This window comes from Fukomys damarensis, unplaced genomic scaffold (genome assembly GCF_012274545.1).
Source record: "Fukomys damarensis isolate Sample0158 unplaced genomic scaffold, DMR_v1.0_HiC HiC_scaffold_24, whole genome shotgun sequence".
NCBI lineage: Eukaryota > Metazoa > Chordata > Mammalia > Rodentia > Bathyergidae > Fukomys > Fukomys damarensis.
In genome coordinates, this window is record NW_022900936.1 from 16,642,638 (window position 1) to 16,662,636 (window position 19,999).

The 19,999-nt window shown below is 38.5% G+C and overlaps 1 protein-coding gene across 6 annotated transcripts in view; it reads left to right on the forward strand.

The window, feature by feature from the left end:
- The window catches only part of App (amyloid beta precursor protein), a 186,755-nt gene that overhangs the window by 66,222 nt on the left and 100,534 nt on the right, over nucleotides 1-19,999 (forward strand). For all 6 annotated transcript variants that reach the window (XM_010608564.1, XM_010608565.1, XM_010608566.1 and 3 more), the window contains exon 5: nucleotides 10,453-10,658. In XM_010608564.1, the coding sequence (XP_010606866.1) occupies nucleotides 10,453-10,658 (206 nt within the window). The remainder of the gene's footprint in view (nucleotides 1-10,452; nucleotides 10,659-19,999) is intronic.

Here is a 19,999-nt window from a genome sequence, read left to right on the forward strand (position 1 = left end):
GGGGAAAAGGTTTAGCTACGATTCATTACTAACTACAGTTTCAGACATTAACCAGGGGTCTTGGAATGTATCCTCACATATATGTTATTTTAGGTTCTTTAATTGATAATAGAAAACCTTTTTTCTGCAAATTTCTCATGTATTATCTCCAAATTGGAAGGAAATCTTGAAATATGCCTGTGAGGAAAGAAGGAAAGGAAGTGATGGTATAATTAGAGTTCAAAAGGCTGGATCTTTTTCTCCTCATATTTGATATTTAATGGAATGTATTAGCCATGCACATTGTGAGTGGCTCTCTGAGCCTACTATCTGTAGTTTTTTTCTGAAGCATAGTCTTCAGTTTTAAGAAACAAGAAGAATGTGCAGTACTGTTTATTTAATGAAAATAGAAAACACTGATTTTGTATGTGAAAGATCTATGATTCTGTGTCCCAGATTTTTAGTCCTGTAATTTCCACCTGTTCACTGGATGCCTCTTCAGTAGTGTCTCTTCAGCATGTTCAATTCATCATAATCAAAGCTGAATCCATTTACTTCTGTTGCTTGCCGTCCGTTCTCTGGGCTGTATGCTGTTGCCATTAGTAACCATCCGCACCCTTTCCATCTTCAGGCATCATCTTCTCACAAGCCCTTGTCATCCAGACGGTCTCTGGTTATTATTTTTCAAAGCTTTCTCTTCCCTCGTGCATGGCTGTCTTTTCAAAAGGCTCCTCCCATCCCACCTGTCAGCCTTTCACCTGTCTGTTCTCCAGCTCGTTCTTACGGAGGTAAACTGCTCTTCCCACAGTTTTAATCATAGCTTTTCTAGTAGGCCCCACACCTTAGATGAAGATGGTCTTTACTTTCTCATCTCTGTAGATTTCTATTCTTTACTTCCCATTCACTTACTACCTCAACAAATTACACTTCAGTCTGTGTCTTTGCCCGACTTCTTCCAGTCTCTTAATGTTAATATGCACATCTCTTAGGATACTGTTTCGTGCTTGTTTACGTGATTATCTGTGAAGGACTTTGAACCCATGGTTAGCTATTAAAAGTTTACTAGGCATAGTGCCTGATAATAAGTCTTGAATATAGATTTATAATAATAAAGCTTCAAGGGAATAATAAATAATAAGCCTCAAAGAAACTGTATACCAAAAACAAATTAATTTTATTTGTCCTATTTTAAAAACCTAGTATCATTAAAAGGAAAAATTTGTCATAAATATAAATTTAAGCTATAGCCTAATAATAGCAAATAGATAAAAATAGTTAGCTCCTACTATATGCTGTCCTAAGTATTTTATTTGTATTGACTGTTCACAGCATTTTTTAAGATAATTAACATTACCATCCTGTTTTAAAGAGGAAGAAACCAACTCCTAAAAGGGTGGTAATTTGGCCTGTACACTAGGGTATAAATCTACACAGACTACTTCTGGAAAATGTGGCTTTGATCATCATATAATGTGCCAACTCTAGGATATATCTATACTTATCAATAGCCAAGTCTTTGGACACGGAGAATTAGTTCAGTCAAAGTTTTCTGCCATAATATCTGATTAACTGTAATTTTGTTTCAGTATATCAAGAATTTAAAATGACTCTGAAATTTTTTAATACCTTGGGTGCTTCTCCTTAATCCTGGTTGACTCATAAAGCTTTTAAGACAATAATGTTCTTTTCATTATATATGGCTTTTTTTTTTTGCCTCCAAGATAGTCTTTTTTAAAAAGCAATTTAGCATTGTACTATAATTATATTCCAAATTTTAAAATCTTGCCAAAATATAATTTCCTCCTTTAAACATGCTTTTTATGAGGCTGAAATATTTTAAAGAAAAGTTCAGACAGTGAGCATACTAAATATATCAGCATATTTATAAAGTCTAAGAACATTTTTCTGCAGAGCACAAATGACACCATCTCACCTACAAAATTAAAAATAATTTTTAATATTACTAGACAGAAAGTCCATAGATATTTCTTGAGGCTCAAAAATACCCTTCACAGTGTTTGGTTTCTACATTGGTTCTAATCAGCATCAAGACCCAACCTTGTATGTCCTTAGCTCCTAGAACTCAGAAAAGTGTTTTATATATCTTGGCACCATCTTGGTAAAAGTCAGCCCTGTCTTGTCTTGTCTAGTCTTGACTTTCCTTCCCTCTTTCCCGTGCCCGTGCCCCTGCCCCTACCCCTTCCCTTCCTTTTTCTTTCAAGCCACCTGATTTTCAGTTCTATCTTACCATGTCCTAGAGGTATTAGCAGATGATTTCTCCATTGTTGAAATATTCATCTTGCCGGGACTTTGAGAGAATATAGCACAGGGAGATTGTTCTTTAAGTATTCCTTCCAAGGCTTCTAGTTTATACAAGCTTCTTCAGGTCACAGCCCAGTTGCCCTTCCTTGCTGGACACCTCAGAATTTCACAGATCTCACCCTTTTGGGTGTCCTAACCATCCGTGATTGTTACCATGGTGGTAATGTCACATTTACACAAGTAGGGGGCGTGTTGTCTTTCCCTTTGGGTTATTTACCCCACACGCTGCCCTTGCTTTCTAGGGTATCCCTAGCCCCTGGCACAGTGTTTGCCCTCAGTGTCCACTCTTGTTTCTCCAGATGCCACTTCACCCAGCAGCGGTCATTGTTACGACTGAAATCTAACCAGTGGTTCCAGTTGTACATCACAGACACGGCCTTGGGTCCCTCTCTGCCTGTGTCGCCCACTCCCTTGCTTTATGCTTCTCCCCTTTGTTCACTGCTCTGACTACACTTGATCCTGCTGGCCCTTGCCTTCATTTGCTCTTCATCTTGACTTACCCATCCATCCACCCCCTTGTTTTCCCAGTGCCTCACTTGGTATTGGGAATCTTGATTTCCTGACTCTCAGAGACCTTCCCTGGCCACTGTATTTGAAATGGTATCCATGTCCCCCCAAACATCTGAAACAGTCACTTGTTAGCACATTAGTCCATTTCCCATTTGAAATAATTTTTTATTTATCTGTTCATATTGTCCCTCTTCTGCTAAATGTATGGTCCCAAAAAAATGGAGCTTGTTTTTGTTCAGTTCCCTAGTGCCTTAAATAATAACTGTACTCGATGAGAAGTACAATAAATATTGCTGATGGAATGACTCACATATGGTGTACAGAGGTGCTTTAATGGAATGGAATGGTTCAGTGATTGAATAAATGGATGCATTGCCATTTTGGGCCTATATTCCATGTGTGTATCCTTTTGAACTCATATGCTTAACTATCCATTGACTAAAGAAAAAATAAAATAATATCCTGGTTGTACAATTTAGCCTACCACGTTGTTAAAGCTCACCACCCGTTTGAAATTCTGTGGTATTCAAACTTACTTATTGTTCCTGATTGTGTGTTGAATGATACTCCTGCCCCTTGCCATGTCCACCTTTCACATCCTACCTCTCAGGCATCTCTTGCTCAAAAGAATCACTTTCTTCTTTGAATTTCCGAAGCATATAATATGCCCAGTCTCATACAGCAGTGAGAGTAGAATCTCTCACTCAGAACAGGTGTCACATAAGACAATGTCACTAAAGAATTGGACTGCAGCCCGATTTAAGATAAAAGATGTGGCCTGCAGCTCACCCTTAGTTGCCCGAGTCCATTGTTGATGTTTTGTTGGTGTTCCAATCTTGTTATCCTAGGGTGGAATTCCTTAATGTGGGGCCCCAGCTTCACTTGCAAGCCATCTACAAGGAATATTTTTAGCTACAAAAAATAGGCAGTCCAATCTTCAGTGGTGGGGAGCTGGAGTTGGTACAGTAACGCACAGATAGTTGACTGTCTTTCCACTGTACTATGCTTAACTGACAGTATGCCCACTGCTGTTTATGTTAGTCACACGAAGATTGACCAGTGCCTTTTGACCTTTCTGGGGAAAATGTGGAAGAGTAGAAAGGTAAATAAAAGAGCTCTGGCCACTGAGAATTAATCTCTTCGTCTGAAAAATAAAAACGTTCATAGAGACCTAAGAAACCCTGACACTGAAGGCATTAAGAAGTCCTAAGGTATCTTGGCATCTAATTATTCAGAAATGTGTCAGTTACAAGGCCTTCCTAGCTGCAAGAGAGCTAGGGATATGGGGTGTTAATCTTGATTGTCAGTTTGAGTGGCTTAAGAGACTTCTAGAGAGTTGATTGAATTCTGAGAACACTAAGCTCATGAGTGGGTGGACTCATTGATGGGTTCATAGCTGACTGGGCTGTTAGACGGTGGGGCCTAAATGGAAGAAGTGGTCTTGGAGGTATGACTTTAGGGCCTATATTTGGTCTTTGGTTCCTTCTTCGCTTGTTCTTCCTTGCTTCTGCTTCCTGGCCATGAGGTTAGCAGCTTTCCTTGGCCATGCCCTTCTACCATGAAGTTTCTGCCTTGGTATTAACCAACCATGGACTGAATCCTCTTAACACTGTGAGTCAAAACAAAACTTTCCTCCTGTAAATTGTGGATACAGTATTTTGTTCCAGCAGTAGGAAACTAACCAATATATGTGTGTAGTCAGGAAAGGGAGAAAAGAGTTAGGAATGATTTTGGTAACAGACAGATAGTATTTGCGGCAAGGACTTATGTCATCAAGGCAGCCAACTACAGTAGTCCCTCCTTACCCTAGGATAACTATTCCAAGATGTTCTATGGATGCCCAAGATCTTAGTAGTCCTGAATCCTACATATACCATGTTTTTCCTGTATATATATGCCTATGATAAAGTTTAATGTATAACCGAGGTGTAGGAAGAGATTAAATGTACTCTAACAAAAGTTCTTTTAGGCTTGTGCATTGCTTATTTATGGAATTTTCCATTCAATATTTCAGACCACATCTCACCATGGTTAACTAATCCACTAAAAGAGAAATCACAGTACTGTGTAGTGAAATTAAGGAGACCACTAAAGATAAATTTACTGGAATCAATTTTTAGATTATACAACCAAAAGGTAACAGAGATTCTAATTCTACAACATTATAAAAGTAGAAAACATAATCATGGAAACACAGTAGATTGAGCCCTTTGAATACAAAATATCATTGGAATAATGAAATAATCAATATAGGTGAGCTATTTAACTTATTCAACCTTTTTTTTATTGTCATGAGACCATGACAGAAGGAGCTACAGATTTAAAAACTACTAAGATCATAATTACTTTTCCCCTTCTGTTCCTCATAACACAGTATTTATTTACAAAGACTGAGTCATTAGTCTAGCAGAATTCCCTCCTTGCAAACCTTTTTTAATTACCTGGAGGGCAGAGCGAAGAGCACATAAAACAGATAGTACAGCTTGATTTATAAAAGCTGGATACAACCAGATGGCAACACCAAATCAGAACCTGGAGTCTCCCCGGTCCCTCCTGCCCTTCCCACCTCAGTTTTCGGACTCTCCTGTGTTTATCTGCCTCGATGTTTGCCTGTTTTCATAGTTTGTATAAATGAACTTAGCATGTCTCTTGTGCTTGGCTTCATTGGTGCCTTGAAACAGTAGAGATAATGGCTTTTTCTTGAATGTTTCCTCAGAAGCAAAGAGAGCAAGTTTCCGTTCACATTTTCTGCAAGTTCTCGTTCACATTTTCTGCAAGTTCTGATTTTCCTAATTTAACAGCAGTAATTTCAGAAACTGCATTGTTTTGGGACACAGTGACTTATCCAGCCATTGTACTTTGCAGTTGTAAAACTCTGGCAGCCCTAAGAGCTAAGGCAGAGGTGGGGGGATCATCTGTTTTTCTTTGTGCAAAACCCGCTTTGTTGTGTCTCTGTTCCTGACCCTAGGCCACTCTCAGAGACCCTTTCTTCTTTTCCATACCAGCATTCATGGGCCTGAGCAGCTTCCCGTGGAGATCTGGCTCCCTGGCCTTTGCCCTGGTTGTTGCATCTTGGGAACAGATGTGGGTTGTTTTCACCCTTCCCTGGTCACTACAGAAGTCTAGATCCTGTGATTATTTCCATTCACATCAGAGTGTTCCCTCTGACCTTTCCTCTCCGTCATTTGTCCTACAATAGAAAGAAAAAGGCTGAACAGAGACTGTGAATGAATACAGCCTTGAGAAGTTTTTATTTATTTATTTATTTATTTGCTTATTTATTTATTTTTAAAGCCTGTTTGGGAGCCATTTTAGGTTTACAACAAAATAGAGCAGGAGGTATAGAGATGCCCCATGTACCCTTTACCACCCCACCCGCAGTCTCCACCATCACCAGCGTGCCCACCACACGGGTACATTTGTTATAGTTATTCAACCTCCACTGACATATCAGTGTCACCCAGACTCCCATCGTTTACATTAGGGTTCATCCTTGGTGTGCGTCCTGTAAGTTTGGACAGATGTTTAATGACACTGTCATACAGAATAGTTCTACTTCTCTGTGCTCTGCATGCCCATCTTCCCCTTCCTCTTAGTCCTGGTAGCCACTGATCCTTTTACTGTCTAATTTTGTCTTTTCTAGAATGTTTGATGACTTTCTGGAGAATGTCAGTGGTGAATTGTTGTGCAAGATTTGATACGAAGGAATTAGAAGTGGTGTGTGAATCATACTATCTAAAGAAACTATCAGGAGGCAGCTGCAAGTAGAATTATAACAAGGTCAGCCTTTATTTAGAAATAAAAGGCGTCACCTTTGCAAAACAGTTACTCCTTTGCCAGTGAGAACTCTTGCATGCTGACGCATAAAATTTTACCATCAGTGATTTATTGCCTTGTAGCTGTGTCCCTTTGACTTCTTTATTACATTCAGATGCTCCTGGAATGGTCAGCACTTTCAGATAGTTTTCTCATTCATTCAGATAGTATGCATTTGTTACTATTAGTATGTAAAATCTGTAAAGTCCAATTGCTCTAGATTGGCAGCCTTTAAAGTTTGTGAGTGTGTTATGAATATTCTACCGTGTTATCAAGTGAATGTTCTACTGTGAGTTTTGTAGGAAGTTGTTCTGTGATGCTCAGCTTTAAAATTCCATAAACTGCTACCTCACAAGTTTTCATTTTTTGTTTTGTTTTGTTGTTTGTTACAGGGATTGAACTCATAACCTTGCCCTTGCCAGGCAGGCGCGGCACCACTGAGCTACATGCCCAGCCCCTCCTTGAGGTTTCCTATACCTCCTCTGAGCTTTCAAAATCGCCTTGCCTTGGTCACATCACAGAACAATTGTTTGACATGTGAAATGACAGTGGAAAGTAATTATTTTCCTTTTAGTGTTTCCCGGTACTCATGAAAACTGCAATTAAAAGTTGTAATTTTGGTATATTTAGTATTCTTAGGGAAGATGCAGCATCATCTCTTTTAAACAGTGTGCAAATAGATAATTGAATTCATGGACATCTAAATTTAATTCCAGAAATCAAAGCATGGTAGTAAGAACTGGACCTGAGTTTTCTCAGGCCAAGTAATTTAATTCCTCAGCCAGTTGAACTGTTATCTCTCCCTGCCCCGTGTTATTATGCCAGTAAATTGCGCAGGCAGATGCAGTGATAGATGATGGGCATGTAATTTACCCTCTTTCATGGCCAGACGTGTGGCAGAATGCTGATCACTTGAAACAGCTGTTTTCACAGGCATGCTTTCTGTGTGGAGCTTTAAGAGCAACATTCCAGTAATAACAGAAAAGGCTGGGGAGGGTGTTGTTTTCACCATGCCACCCGGCAGCACGGTGCTGTCTTAAGCCCACATCAGACACTTAGACACTGTTACTCTAGTCGGGCTGTAAGATTGTGTGCACAGTTCCTGGTTTAAGGAGGATACTGCCTTGATCTCGTTTTAACTTTTCTTTGTGGCTTTGCTTTGATTTTCCACTTAAATGGGACAAATAAACAATATCGTGCTTATGATTTGGATTGAATAAAGAAGACGTATCAGTAAACTGATGATATATATATCAGGTCACCTTTATTTTTTATTTTGAGATTCTGTAGATGAATGCCAAAGCAGTACATTTTGGGACAGCTAAGCAACTGTCAAATTTAGTATCCTTTTGAAATGTTACCTCAAGTAGACTTTGCAGAAATGTTTCTGTAGTCAGTCAGCAAATCAATTATTTTACCCCATTTACCCGTAAGCAATTGAAGGCTTCTATTGTCTGTTATCAGTGCTAGTGTTCGCCTCCGTCTTTCCACATAGTTCTTCATAGTCTTATGGAAATGTAAAAATAACCGGGTAGGGGCTTCTATGTAATATATAAACGTATAATTAAATTACTCTGCTTAATAAGTTGCTTTTTGTTCTTTACAGCCAAATGCTTCAGACCACTCTGGATGATTCATTACCCTTGCATTAGATTTAACCAGAGTTAGAAGGGGGGGGCAGACACCTTTTAATAGAAATTTGGAAAAAATTCTTTATCCTATGCTTGCAACATATGTAGTCACAGGTAGATATTCCCAGGGCATTGGTTATACATATCTTTATACAACATGTAAAAAAATTCTTTATCTGAAGTAACCAAAGAATTCCCTCTAATACATGTTCGTCTCTACATACTTTCCCTTTGTTCTCTCAGCAGAATTTCTTGGGTTGACTATCAGATGTTGAATTTTGAAAGCCTTTCATCTTTGTGGAGCCATCCTAGGCCAGGGGTGGAATCATACCGTTCTTCCTTCACACGTTTGAAATGTGATCTCCTCCATCACTGGACCTACGCTGTTTCAAGACCTCACAGCGTGGCTGAGACAAACATTGCAGTTTCCTATCGCTTTTCCCGACAGTGAGCTTCTCTTTGTTGGCTAGAGTCAGTTCCAGGTTAATAACGCCCCTGCACTTTATTTTGTTGTGGGGACGTTTGAATGATAACACGGCAGCCCTCTACCCCGTTGCTGTGGTTCTTCTCAAAATGGAAGCTGCTCATGAACTTGGAAGTCCTCTTCCACATCCAAGTCTTTTTCCTGGTTTCCTTGGTTTTGTGATCTGATCGAGGTTATCTCTTCCTCTCCTCTCTTGCCAGGTAATATGCCATAGACCTTTACTGTCTAACACTGATACTCTGTCTTCCATTATCTTCTCTCCAATGCCCTAGTACGGGTCTGCACATGATTAACACAAGGATTTAATAGGCCTTTTAAATTTTTTCCTGGACACATCCTCCTTTTGTTTTCGAGTCTTGGTGATTTATTACTCACCATTTGTGCTTGAGCACATAGGTATTTAATGCCATATATGGTATGTCTGATCCTCTTGCACATGTTACTGTGGGTTACTGGTTGTCTCATGCCATTGTTCTCAGAGTTGTGTGTTTCACCAGTTCTCAAAATCTTGCTCACTAAGAGAGGGAGAAGGAGGAAGGGCAGGGGAAGGGGAAGGGATGAAAAAAATTTAAGATGTGTTATGTACATGTGCCAACTCCGCACAGTGAATGTAATCATTATGCACTACAAACATGTACTAATAAATATTTTTTTAAAGATTTCAATGAAAAAATATCTTGCTCCCTGCCAAACTGTCAGCATTACCTGGATACTTGTCCAAAATGTACATTCTCAGAATGCATCCCAGACCCACTGATTCAGAAACTCTGGAGTTGGGGCCTGGTGGTCTGTGTTTTAATCAGCTTTCTAGGCGATCATGAGTGCTTGCTGAAATTTGAGAACCAATGAAATATTTGTTATGCTGTAGACGTAAGCAATTAACAAAGTAGAGAGCTCAAATTCGTAGCTCAGCAGGCATCCCCACCACGGGGTGTTTAAGTCAATTTCTTCTCCCACTTCTGTATGCAGTTAAGCTTACTGAAGTAGTTTCTGAACCAGTCCACACCCACACTCCGTGCATATGTGCTGTGTGGTTCTTTCTCACATGAGAATAATTCCTGTAATACACTAAACTTGATTTTGATAATCCTTCCCTCCTCCTTTGATAGTCTTTTTTAGAACAGTTTTAAGTTGTGGAAAATATCAATAGAAATACAAAGATTCTTTTCTACCTCCTCTCATCTCCAGCTCTCTCTGTTCCTAACATTTTGCCTTTGTGTGGTGCAGCTGAACCAATATTGAAGCATTACCATTAATTCATATTCATATTTTATGTTTTACTTCCCTTTGGTGGTGTCCACTCTGTGAGTTTTGACAAAGACATAATGCCAGGTATCGAGGAATAGTTTCACCACCTTAGAAGTCCTTTATGCTCCCACTCACTTCTCCCTTCTGCCCTCTCCTTTAACATGGAGAATCACTGATCTCTTTCGAGTCTCCGTAACTTTGCCTTTTCTAGAATGTCATATTGTTGAAATCATAATACTCTCTTTTGCATCTGTATAAACTAAGAGGAGGTGTGTCCAAGAGCGAAGAGTTTCTCAGACCTGCTGAGCTGGAATTTATCCTTAAACTTGCTGGCTTTAAGCTCTGTGTGTAGTTTTTCTTTATTGCCATAATCCCTGTCAAATTACGAAAATGTCTTGCTGATTATTGTTCCTTCCCTGAGATTTGTTTGGCTATTACAATTATTTCTGTTTGCTCTTACAGTGAAGACAAAGTAGTGGAGGTAACAGAGGAGGAAGAAGTGGCAGATGTTGAGGAAGAGGAAGCCGATGATGATGAGGATGTGGAGGATGGTGATGAGGGAGAGGAAGAGGCCGAGGAACCCTATGAAGAGGCCACAGAGAAAACCACCAGCATAGCCACCACCACCACCACCACCACCACAGAGTCTGTGGAAGAGGTGGTTCGAGGTAATCCACTGATTGCTTGGATTTTTTTTTTTTTTTTAATTTCTTAGGATAGAAGAAAACATTATACTGGACTTTGAAATTTAAATCTGCCCTACCACCATTGCCTTCCCACCCGAAACTTTTTTAAAGAATTATAATATAAGGCTTCTCATACTTGTTGATTTTTTAGGGGGGGTATGTTTTATCAAGCAGTCTAACAATTAATTTCAAACCATATAACTTACTGACGATGCAGTCAATTCTGTACCTTGCGTGTGCCATTGACACCTAACTGGGTGTCATGTCATTTGACAGATGTGAGCCATCTGACCTTGTCACTCCCCTGGTAGTGGGCACTTACTGCACGGCACTGTCTGCAGCCTTCACCAGTGAGACCATGAGCTCCTTGAGCTCATTGTTTGATGGGGTGGACTGCAGCCAGCGGGTACCCTGCAGCATGTGGGGCTTATGGAAAGTTCCTGATACATTTTTAGTTTTGTGAGTGGGTACTTCACTTTTATTAAAGAAGGACATTTGCTGCTGCTACAAAATGGAATTTGAATGCTTTGTGTTACATTTCACTTGTTTAGTTGAGCGACATGATAGTGCACTCAAGAAGAAGGTGTGGTACTCGCGTCTGAAACTGTCTCCTTCTGTTAAATTAATATTCCTGTTGAAACTGCTGTGAACCAAAAAAAGAAAAACTAAAAGCCTTCCTTTGGTCCTCATGCAATAAAAACAAGTATTTAATTTACATTAAATAGCCAGCATGTAATAGCAGCTGTTAATTTTGAGGTTGAGTTGCTTGAAGAATATATATTTGTTTTGAAGAGACATATTGAAAGAATATAGCCTGATTGAACTTCAGTGTTTGCTAATATTTTTATTTTCATCCACAAATGTTATAAGGCTTCCTCTCACTTTTTATTAAGGTATAGTGATTCAACTCTCTTTACATTAGAGCTTACAATGGGCTACTTTTTTCTGCCTGAAGCACATTCATTACTAATAGTTGCTTTTGCTTTGTTGCATTTTTATTTATTTATTCTTTTTTTTTGGTACCCTGGATTGAACTCGGCCCCTTGTACTTGCAAGGCAGGCAGCAGAACCATTGAGCCAAATCCCCGGTCTTTGTTGCATTTTTAAACAGTTTATTGAGGTATAATTTACATACTGCAGGATTCATTAATTGTAACCTTGTTTTATTAAGTTATATAGCCATCACCATAGCCCATTCTGAGGATACTTCATTTCTCCAGTAAGAGTCCTCGTCCTATTCATACTTGATCCCTGTACTCACTCTGAATCCCTAGCAAATTTTGATAACTATTTGTCTCAATAGATTTGCCCTCTTTTGAGCATTTAATAAAACTAGGAGCATACAATCCATAGTCTTTTGTTTCTGACTTCTTTTACTTAACAGTGTTTTTGAGGTTCTTCATTTTTAAAAATTGCTCCTTTTATAATTCAGACTATTCTGAAATGAACAGAGTTAGCTCAAAATCCAACAAAGGTATTATGCTTTCTTTAAAAAAGAGCACATAGTTGTACATGCGTTGTTTGACTTTATCATTTCATACTTAATGACATTTTTTGATTTATTTCAGCGCATGAAGAATGTACAAGTAGATGCCTATATTTCATTTGAACCAGTGCTCTTCTAATGCCCAAGACCTCCTTTTCCTGAGTATTTTTCAAAACCTTTTGGGACCAACAGTGACAGATCAGGTCAAATGAATTCATTAGCTCTGATTTCCTCACTGAGAAAGATAGATTTTGTAGGGCTTCTTGAAATCCAAACAGTGTGATTGCAAATTACAGTACCTAGTATTCTGCCATGAGACTCAGTCAAGTTCTTAGCTCTCCATCAAGATCAAGATTTAATTCTATAATAATTAAAGCTCATTTGTGCAATATATAGACTAGTTTTTAGAACTCTCTGCTATAAAGCCATTTTGCCAGACTACGTAAAACATATGACGAGCACACACAGGATAGTAGACCCTCAGGGATGTTATGATCTAGTAGGAAATCAAAGCCAGAGAAATAAAAGTCATCTGTTTTACTTAAAATATGAAAAAGTTTAAGAAAACTACCAGATTGTTTAAAGAAGGTTCCATGTAGGAGGTGGCATTTGAACTAGAACTAGAAGGCAGGCTGGTGGCTTGTTGGTGATGGATTTTGTTGTAAAGTATAAACAAAACAAACGAGGTGCTATAGCAAGGTATACGGCATGTTCAGGAGACAATGTTGGTGTAATTAAAGCAGAGCAAGGGTTTGAGGAAATTAGGTTGGGACCAAAGAGGGGAGGCCGTCAATTCTAGCCTGGAAAGTTTGGACATTAACTGAGAGTGACCAATACAACAAGTATTAGTTCATGATCTACTACATGCTGCAGATTTTTCTAGTAGGCAGTGAAGAAATCTTGATTTGATGTTACTCTTGTTAAAGTGGTAGATGAACAAGGTAAACGTAATGAGGGATGCCACATAAACGTAGGTCTATATTCTAGACCAAGAAAGAGTTCTCTCGAAATGATACAGTTTTGTTATCTTCCAAATTAGTGAATTTTGCTTTTCAGTTTTGCATGTAGCATTGTAGATTTTAAAGTGGAGAACACAGACAAAGGCAATTAATAGAATTTTAAAAAAAAACTAGAAGATTTAAAACAACTAACCTTAAAAGATAAACAGTAACATCGATGGCAGGATAAGTAATAAAAATGACCTAAAAGCAAATGTCTGGTTACTTAAAGGCACAACTATTAACATCAGAAAAAAAGAGAACCCTTTAATAAAAATCTAACCATTTCATCCAAGATTCCTAAAGTGGGCAAAAGCTGTAACTAAAGCAAATATTTCTGAGAAAGGGCCTCAAAGGAACATGCTATGGCATGTTATGTCCATGCAGGATATGTCTGGTCTGGCCTTGTCCGGTTTGGTTTGGCTTGGTGGTGTATTCCTAGCTTATTCTAATAATGATGTAGAAGTTTTAGATGGTAATGTTAGAGAGGTAGAACTTTACTTCCACTTTGTTAATGTAGAAAATGAACTGTGTTTTTTCCCTAGTGGAAAGCAAATTCAATCATACCTGATTGCTTACTTTGTAAAACTCATACTACAAGTAGCCTTGTTATGGGCTGAAAATAAGCCTTAAAATAAGGTAGTGAATTCTTAATATATTATGCATTTAGAATACACATCAACATTTTCACATCAGCTGTGTACTTGCTTACAAAACCTGAAAGATAAGATTAGAAATAAATTCCTGTATGAACTACAATGAAAATACTAATAGAATTCTGCAACAAAAATAAGTTTAGCTTCATTTGTTACACCGAAGGAAGTCTTCACACATGACAACTGCATGTTCCATGCACACATCTAGCTTACACTGACAGCACATGTGCTTAGTTTTCCTTCCTATGTGGCAGGCCATTCTTCTCACCTCTCTTGTATTCTTGTTTTGTCAGGAACTTCCTGCTACATTGTGCAACATGCACATAACAGGGAAATAAGATACCAATAAAATAAAATATCAAACACCTAATGAGTGCTTAGAATAGACATCAGCATTTCACATCAGCTCTTTACTTGCTTGCAAAACCAGAGAGATAGCATCAGAAATAAAAACCTATGTGAACTACAGTGTAAACAGAAGCAAAAGTCTACCACAGAAATAATCTTAGCTTCAACTGTCACGCCCAAGTCAGTCTTCACACTTGACAACTGCATGTTCCAAACACAAGTATCGCTTGCATTGATACCATGTATGTTTTGTTGTCCTGTCCTTTCTTATAGGGCATAGTTGACTCTTTTTGATTTTCCTGCTGTGGTAATAGGTCTTTGTGCTGCTCATCCTCCATGGTCATCAGTGTGCTCTCTAATTTTTTTGCATAGTTTCCTGGACACAAAAGTTCTGTTTTCCGTCTGCTGTAAATGACCGCTTAGGATTTCCATTCCCAGTCCTCTATGAAATTTTCTCCTTGGTATTTTGCACTTGTTATCTTTGTAAACTATCAAACTATTTATGCCACACGTTTAGGATCAAGTGAAAATAACTACAGGCTAATGCTTTGTGTTCTGAGTAACATCATAGTTGCCACATAACTCATTAACAACATCTCCTCCATCTTTACTTTTGTTGTAGAAAGTTACCATCTCAGGCCTCTCTGTTTTGTCCAAGTTTCCCTATCGATATTTTCATCTTGGTGCGATGTTAACATCAGCAGTACCAGTTTGTTTTTCTTTGCCATATATGAGGCCTGTATAAATCTTTCTGAACTCCAACGATAATACTATACAATTCTGTTTGGAAAATGCAACATTTTATTTGGAATTTTTGCTTTGTTCCTGTGTACATTTCCTGTACTGGCCAACTTGTGCTCTGTTAGCAAATGTATCATCAATTGGAAACTGGTAAGCCAATTGTTGAATGTCACTTTCTGATTAGTTTGGGTGATGTGAGCAACAAGTCTGTTACAACATCATTCCATTTATTATTATGTGAATAAGGGCCGACCTGATGGCTGAGCTTCAGGATACATGTCTAAATTGAAAGCCAATGAACTGAATTGGGCTACTTCTACCAAAAAATAAAAAGAGAACTTTAAAAATTTTTAAATTTAGTTTTTAGGCCTGGGGTTTGAACTCAGGACCTAGTACTTGTGAGGCAGCTGGCAGAACCACAGAGCTAAATCCCCAGCCCAAGAAAACTTTTTAAAACAAATCCTGGAGTGGTATGTGTCTGTTGGACCCACTGTGATGCTCGGGTAAATATATGCAGAAACAGTGTAACGTGGGCCGATATCCCATTTTGTCATTTTTGCACATGTGCACATACCTTGCTGTTCATCATACCAAGTGAGTAAACACGTAGATTGCTTCCAGTATCTCTCATGGAAAGGTATGGAGATGCCCAGCTGGCTACTGTTACATTAAAGCACAAATTTACAGTAGAAAAGTAAGGGATGGGTCCACTGGGCTCAGAGTCAAGCTCAGCATGTTAGATACTTTGCCACTATAGAAAGATAATAGGGGCAGAGCAGACATGGTTTCACTTGCTAGGATCTTATAGCAGGTACACACTGGAACTCTTTATTGCAGATATGTTTTCAGATTCACCAGGCCCCTTGCTCTTTAAATTAGGGATCTGTCTTTTTTTTTGCGGGGGGGTACAAGGGATTAAGCTCTGGACCTTTCACTTGCCAGGCAGGCACAGCACCACCAAGGGATTTGTCTTTTAACCCTTGTAATTTTGCTATTTGGAGGAAATATTGCACCACCTCCACCACCCAGGTTTTACCAAACCAACTGAGATCTAGAGAAACTTTTAAAAAATTGTGCACAGTGAAATAACTTGGTCAGTGATAAACCAGGCTTTGGACCTGAATGGGCCAGTGTATTTCTGTTATATGAATGCCTAAATTACACTTTTACTTTTCTTTTCTTCATGAATGCACACTATTCATCTAACTTGTGTTCCTTTGTATGTGCTTATTCCTTTGCTGTTGGCATGTACTTCTCTTATATTTTTCTACATTGAGCATTTTCAGAATTTTAAAATTTTTATTGAAAGTGTAGGATCAAAGGTCAGTAAATAATAATAATTAGGAATCAGAAAACTGTGGTCCATGGACCTAAAAGGACATGTTTTCCATTTTCTAAACTAAAGATTTTTTGGGGAAACTCCCAGCCAGATTATTTACATATTGTCTATGGCTATATTCATGTAGTAGAACAGAGTTGACTCATTTCAAGAAAGGCATTGTAGCCAGCAGAACTGAAAATGTGTACTATCTGGCCTCTGCAGGAAATATTTGCTAACCCTTGCTGTTGTCCATAGGCAAACTATAGAGGTCTTTATATTTCAGGTACTACCACAATTGGATTTCCATGCACCACCCCCCAGGTAGTTTTGTTGTTGGTGGTGGTTTTTGGTTTTTCTTGTGGGGTTTTTTTTTTTTTTTTTGCTTGTGTTCTGCTTTTCCTTTTGATTCTTTATGGCTCGGGGCAGGCAAGTATCCTAAGAGCTTGTCTTAGAACACTTAAGAGAGAACTGTTAAGTAACGTGCTTTTCATGTATGCAGTGTAATGGCAGTATTACCTTTCATCTTCGTTGTGTGAATGACTTTAGAAAAATCTGTATTAAAAGCATGTACAGTAATATCCGGTAAGTGGTTTTTTTTTTCAAGCATAGACTGCCCAGATTTGATTCTTGGCTCTACATACAGCCTAACTGCACATTTGTACAATTTAAATAATGTTTAATCCTCATTGCTTCCCTCTAAATGGGGATTAGTAATAGCTACCCAATATTAACTATTTGGTGAGAATTAATTGAAGTAATCCTTGGAAACATTTAGCACAGTTCTGTTAGATACTAAGTGCTCAGTTAGCTATAGCTGCTGTATTATAATTGTCATTCTAATACACAAATGAATTTTGAACATTAGGAAACTAATGTTGAATACTCATTAATAATGTCAAAGGTAAGCCTACAATTGCCTTTTTTTTTGTACTGGGAACTGAACTCAGAGCTTCATGCTTGCCAGGCAGGTACTTTACCACTGAGCTACATCCCCAGTCCTAACAATTGCCTTTTTTAATTACAAAAAACATAGATATGAGGCATCCATTATCTATTGGTATATAGTGCTAATTTTTATGAACAGTATTATGTTATGATTAAAGTAGCTTCAACTTGGTTTCTTGCTTAAAATTATTTTTGCAAATATATGACATATTAAAATATCTGCAGTTAAATCTTTATGTTCAGCTAAAAACTGAATAATATAGTCTTAAATGCTGTTACTTTTCATGATAGAGTTTTATTTCTTTTTTCGTTTGTTTGTTACCAGGGATCAAACTGGGGGACCTTGGGCTTGCGAGGTAGGCACAGCACCACTGAGCTAAATCCCCAGCCCTAGAGTTTTATTTCTTGTAGGTTATTTTAACCCTTGTAGAAATCCTTCTACTAAATGGACAGAGAAAGACCCTAATAGGTAACTCAAACTATTGCATATGATGATGAAGTTAGAAAGTTTGATCTAAGTATTTCTTGTCTTGGTTTTGGTGATTGACCTTACAGAATTAATTATTGTTCTCCTCCTCCGGTTACCATAATCTGGGAGGAGCATCATTTTGTTTGCTGCCACACACACCTGCAACACGGATGAGGCGCTGCTAGGTAAGAGCATCACACTGGGTGATAGGACGCAGGGGGCCTGTCTCATGTTGTTTCCAGCTGCCCCTGCACCATTCTGGAGACAAATGAGTCTGCAGCTGGGAAGGAACTTTGAAGGCATGGAAGAGGAAAATGTTTAGCCTGGAGACAGGAATTTTCCCTGATGCATTGTAGAGAAACTGGCGTTTGAATGATTATCAAGGAAGAAAAGGAATTTACTAGAGGATGAGTATCAAATATGGTGAATCCAATAAGCATCATAAATCAGAGTCCCTTGCATTGATCTCAGAGGTAAATCTATATCTATATCCATACCTATATTTATATCTATATCTATATCTATGTCTATATCTAAAAGATACAAAGCTCCAAGAAGTATTTGGGAACAGGGCAAAAGATAATGCCCCTTCTTTGAGAGCAAGCCTCAGACCTGTACCTCCCTATTTGACTAAGTCAGATAGGATGCACTGATATTCCTCTACCAGGGCATAGCATTCCCTTTCATGTCAAGAGAACTGGTGCCAGTGCTGACCATAGATATGACAGGTGGCTGCCTGTTATTTTGTGCCCTGCGGCAAGGCAGCCATTGGTTGTGAGGTGTTCGGTGCATTCTGTTTTAAGAGTTAGAGTGAAACACATCATTTTTCTTGGTAGTTTGATCGTCCTGATATAGCGAGCTCACTTTGATAATTAGGTTGCCCCAAACATGAGACTGAAGAGTGAAGCCACAGAAAAGACAGAGAATGCACACATACAGAGCCTCCGCTCTCCCTCTCCCTGTCCCTTCTCTCTCCCCTCTTTTCTCTCAAGCAGTACTGGGAACTGAAGTTGAAGCCTTTTTACTGAGCACCTGCTTCTGTCTTCACTAAACCATTTTTGTCTTTCTGAAAGTTTATCTGGTTTCCAGCTACCTCTTCCAACATGCCTGACCTTTTGTGATTCTTTTAGTAGAAGAGCAAAAAGTTAAGGGAGCTAAGAATGAATGGACCTCATATAAAAACAATGTTCAAGAAATCTCCCCAGCCATCAAGGTATCAGCCCAAATTTTTTAAAAATTCAGAGACTACATTGTAAAAAAAAAAGTAGCTGTAGGCTACTTTTGGGTATACTGCATTTATTTTCTAATGTTAGGACGGTTGGATGACAATGAGTGTGACGTTATCAATTTTTGTTAAATTGTATGTGTTTTATTTTGTTTTTTTTGGTATCAGGGAATGAACTCAGGACCTTACGCTTAGAAAGCAGGGTGCAGAGATACTGAGCTAAATCCCTGGCCCAAATTGTATGTGTTTTTATAGGATATAATTTCTAAAACAATATGAAGGTATCATAGACATTGGACAGAAATTTCTCATTGTTTACACATGACCTCAACTCCTTCAAGTTTCATGGTATAAGCAGAGGAAAGTTCTTCCTGGAGAGTTCTCATTGCTCTCTCCCTTCTGGAAATTCAGTACCATTTGTTATCCGGGATTTCTGGTAATGCTGCATAGCAGACTTGTTGGGCAGAATGACAAAATGTCAGTCCATCTACTGTTGGCTTGGGCTACTGCAGAGTTTCTGAAGCTCAACACTCCTGATCTCTGAGGCTGAGTAATTCCCTGTTTTGAAGGCTTTCTGTACCTTGTAGAATATTTCGCAGCAACCTTCACCTTTACTCATAAGATGCCATAGTACCTTACTGTTCTGACAACCCAGAATATGCTCTGGGAAGGAATGGAAATGGAATCTCTCTTGTTTCAAAGAGAGGTGGTGTAGAGATCTATAGTGGTGTCTACTTTTAAGTATATGAACAGAGAAATGCCCCTACTGTACTACAGCTCATCCTAATGTCGGCAGTAACGTCTACCTCGAGGCCCTGCACATAGTAGATAGTTAATGAAACTACTTTAGTGAGCAAAACTAAATAAAATTGAAAATAGGCCAGAGTAAACATGATGATGAGTACATACTCAGTAAGGTAAAAAGTGTTCAATAAGATATATATAGCAATTTAATTGCTTATATTTAGAGTCAGGAAACTCCATAAAATGGTAATTTAAGATATAACATGTACATTTGCCATGTAGGTAGTGAAATATATAAGAGATTATTACCTTCCTAGTTTTGGCTTTTAGTCTTCCCCCAGTAGTCTGTTATAAAAAAGCAAACGGTGTTTCACATCTGTATTATATCAG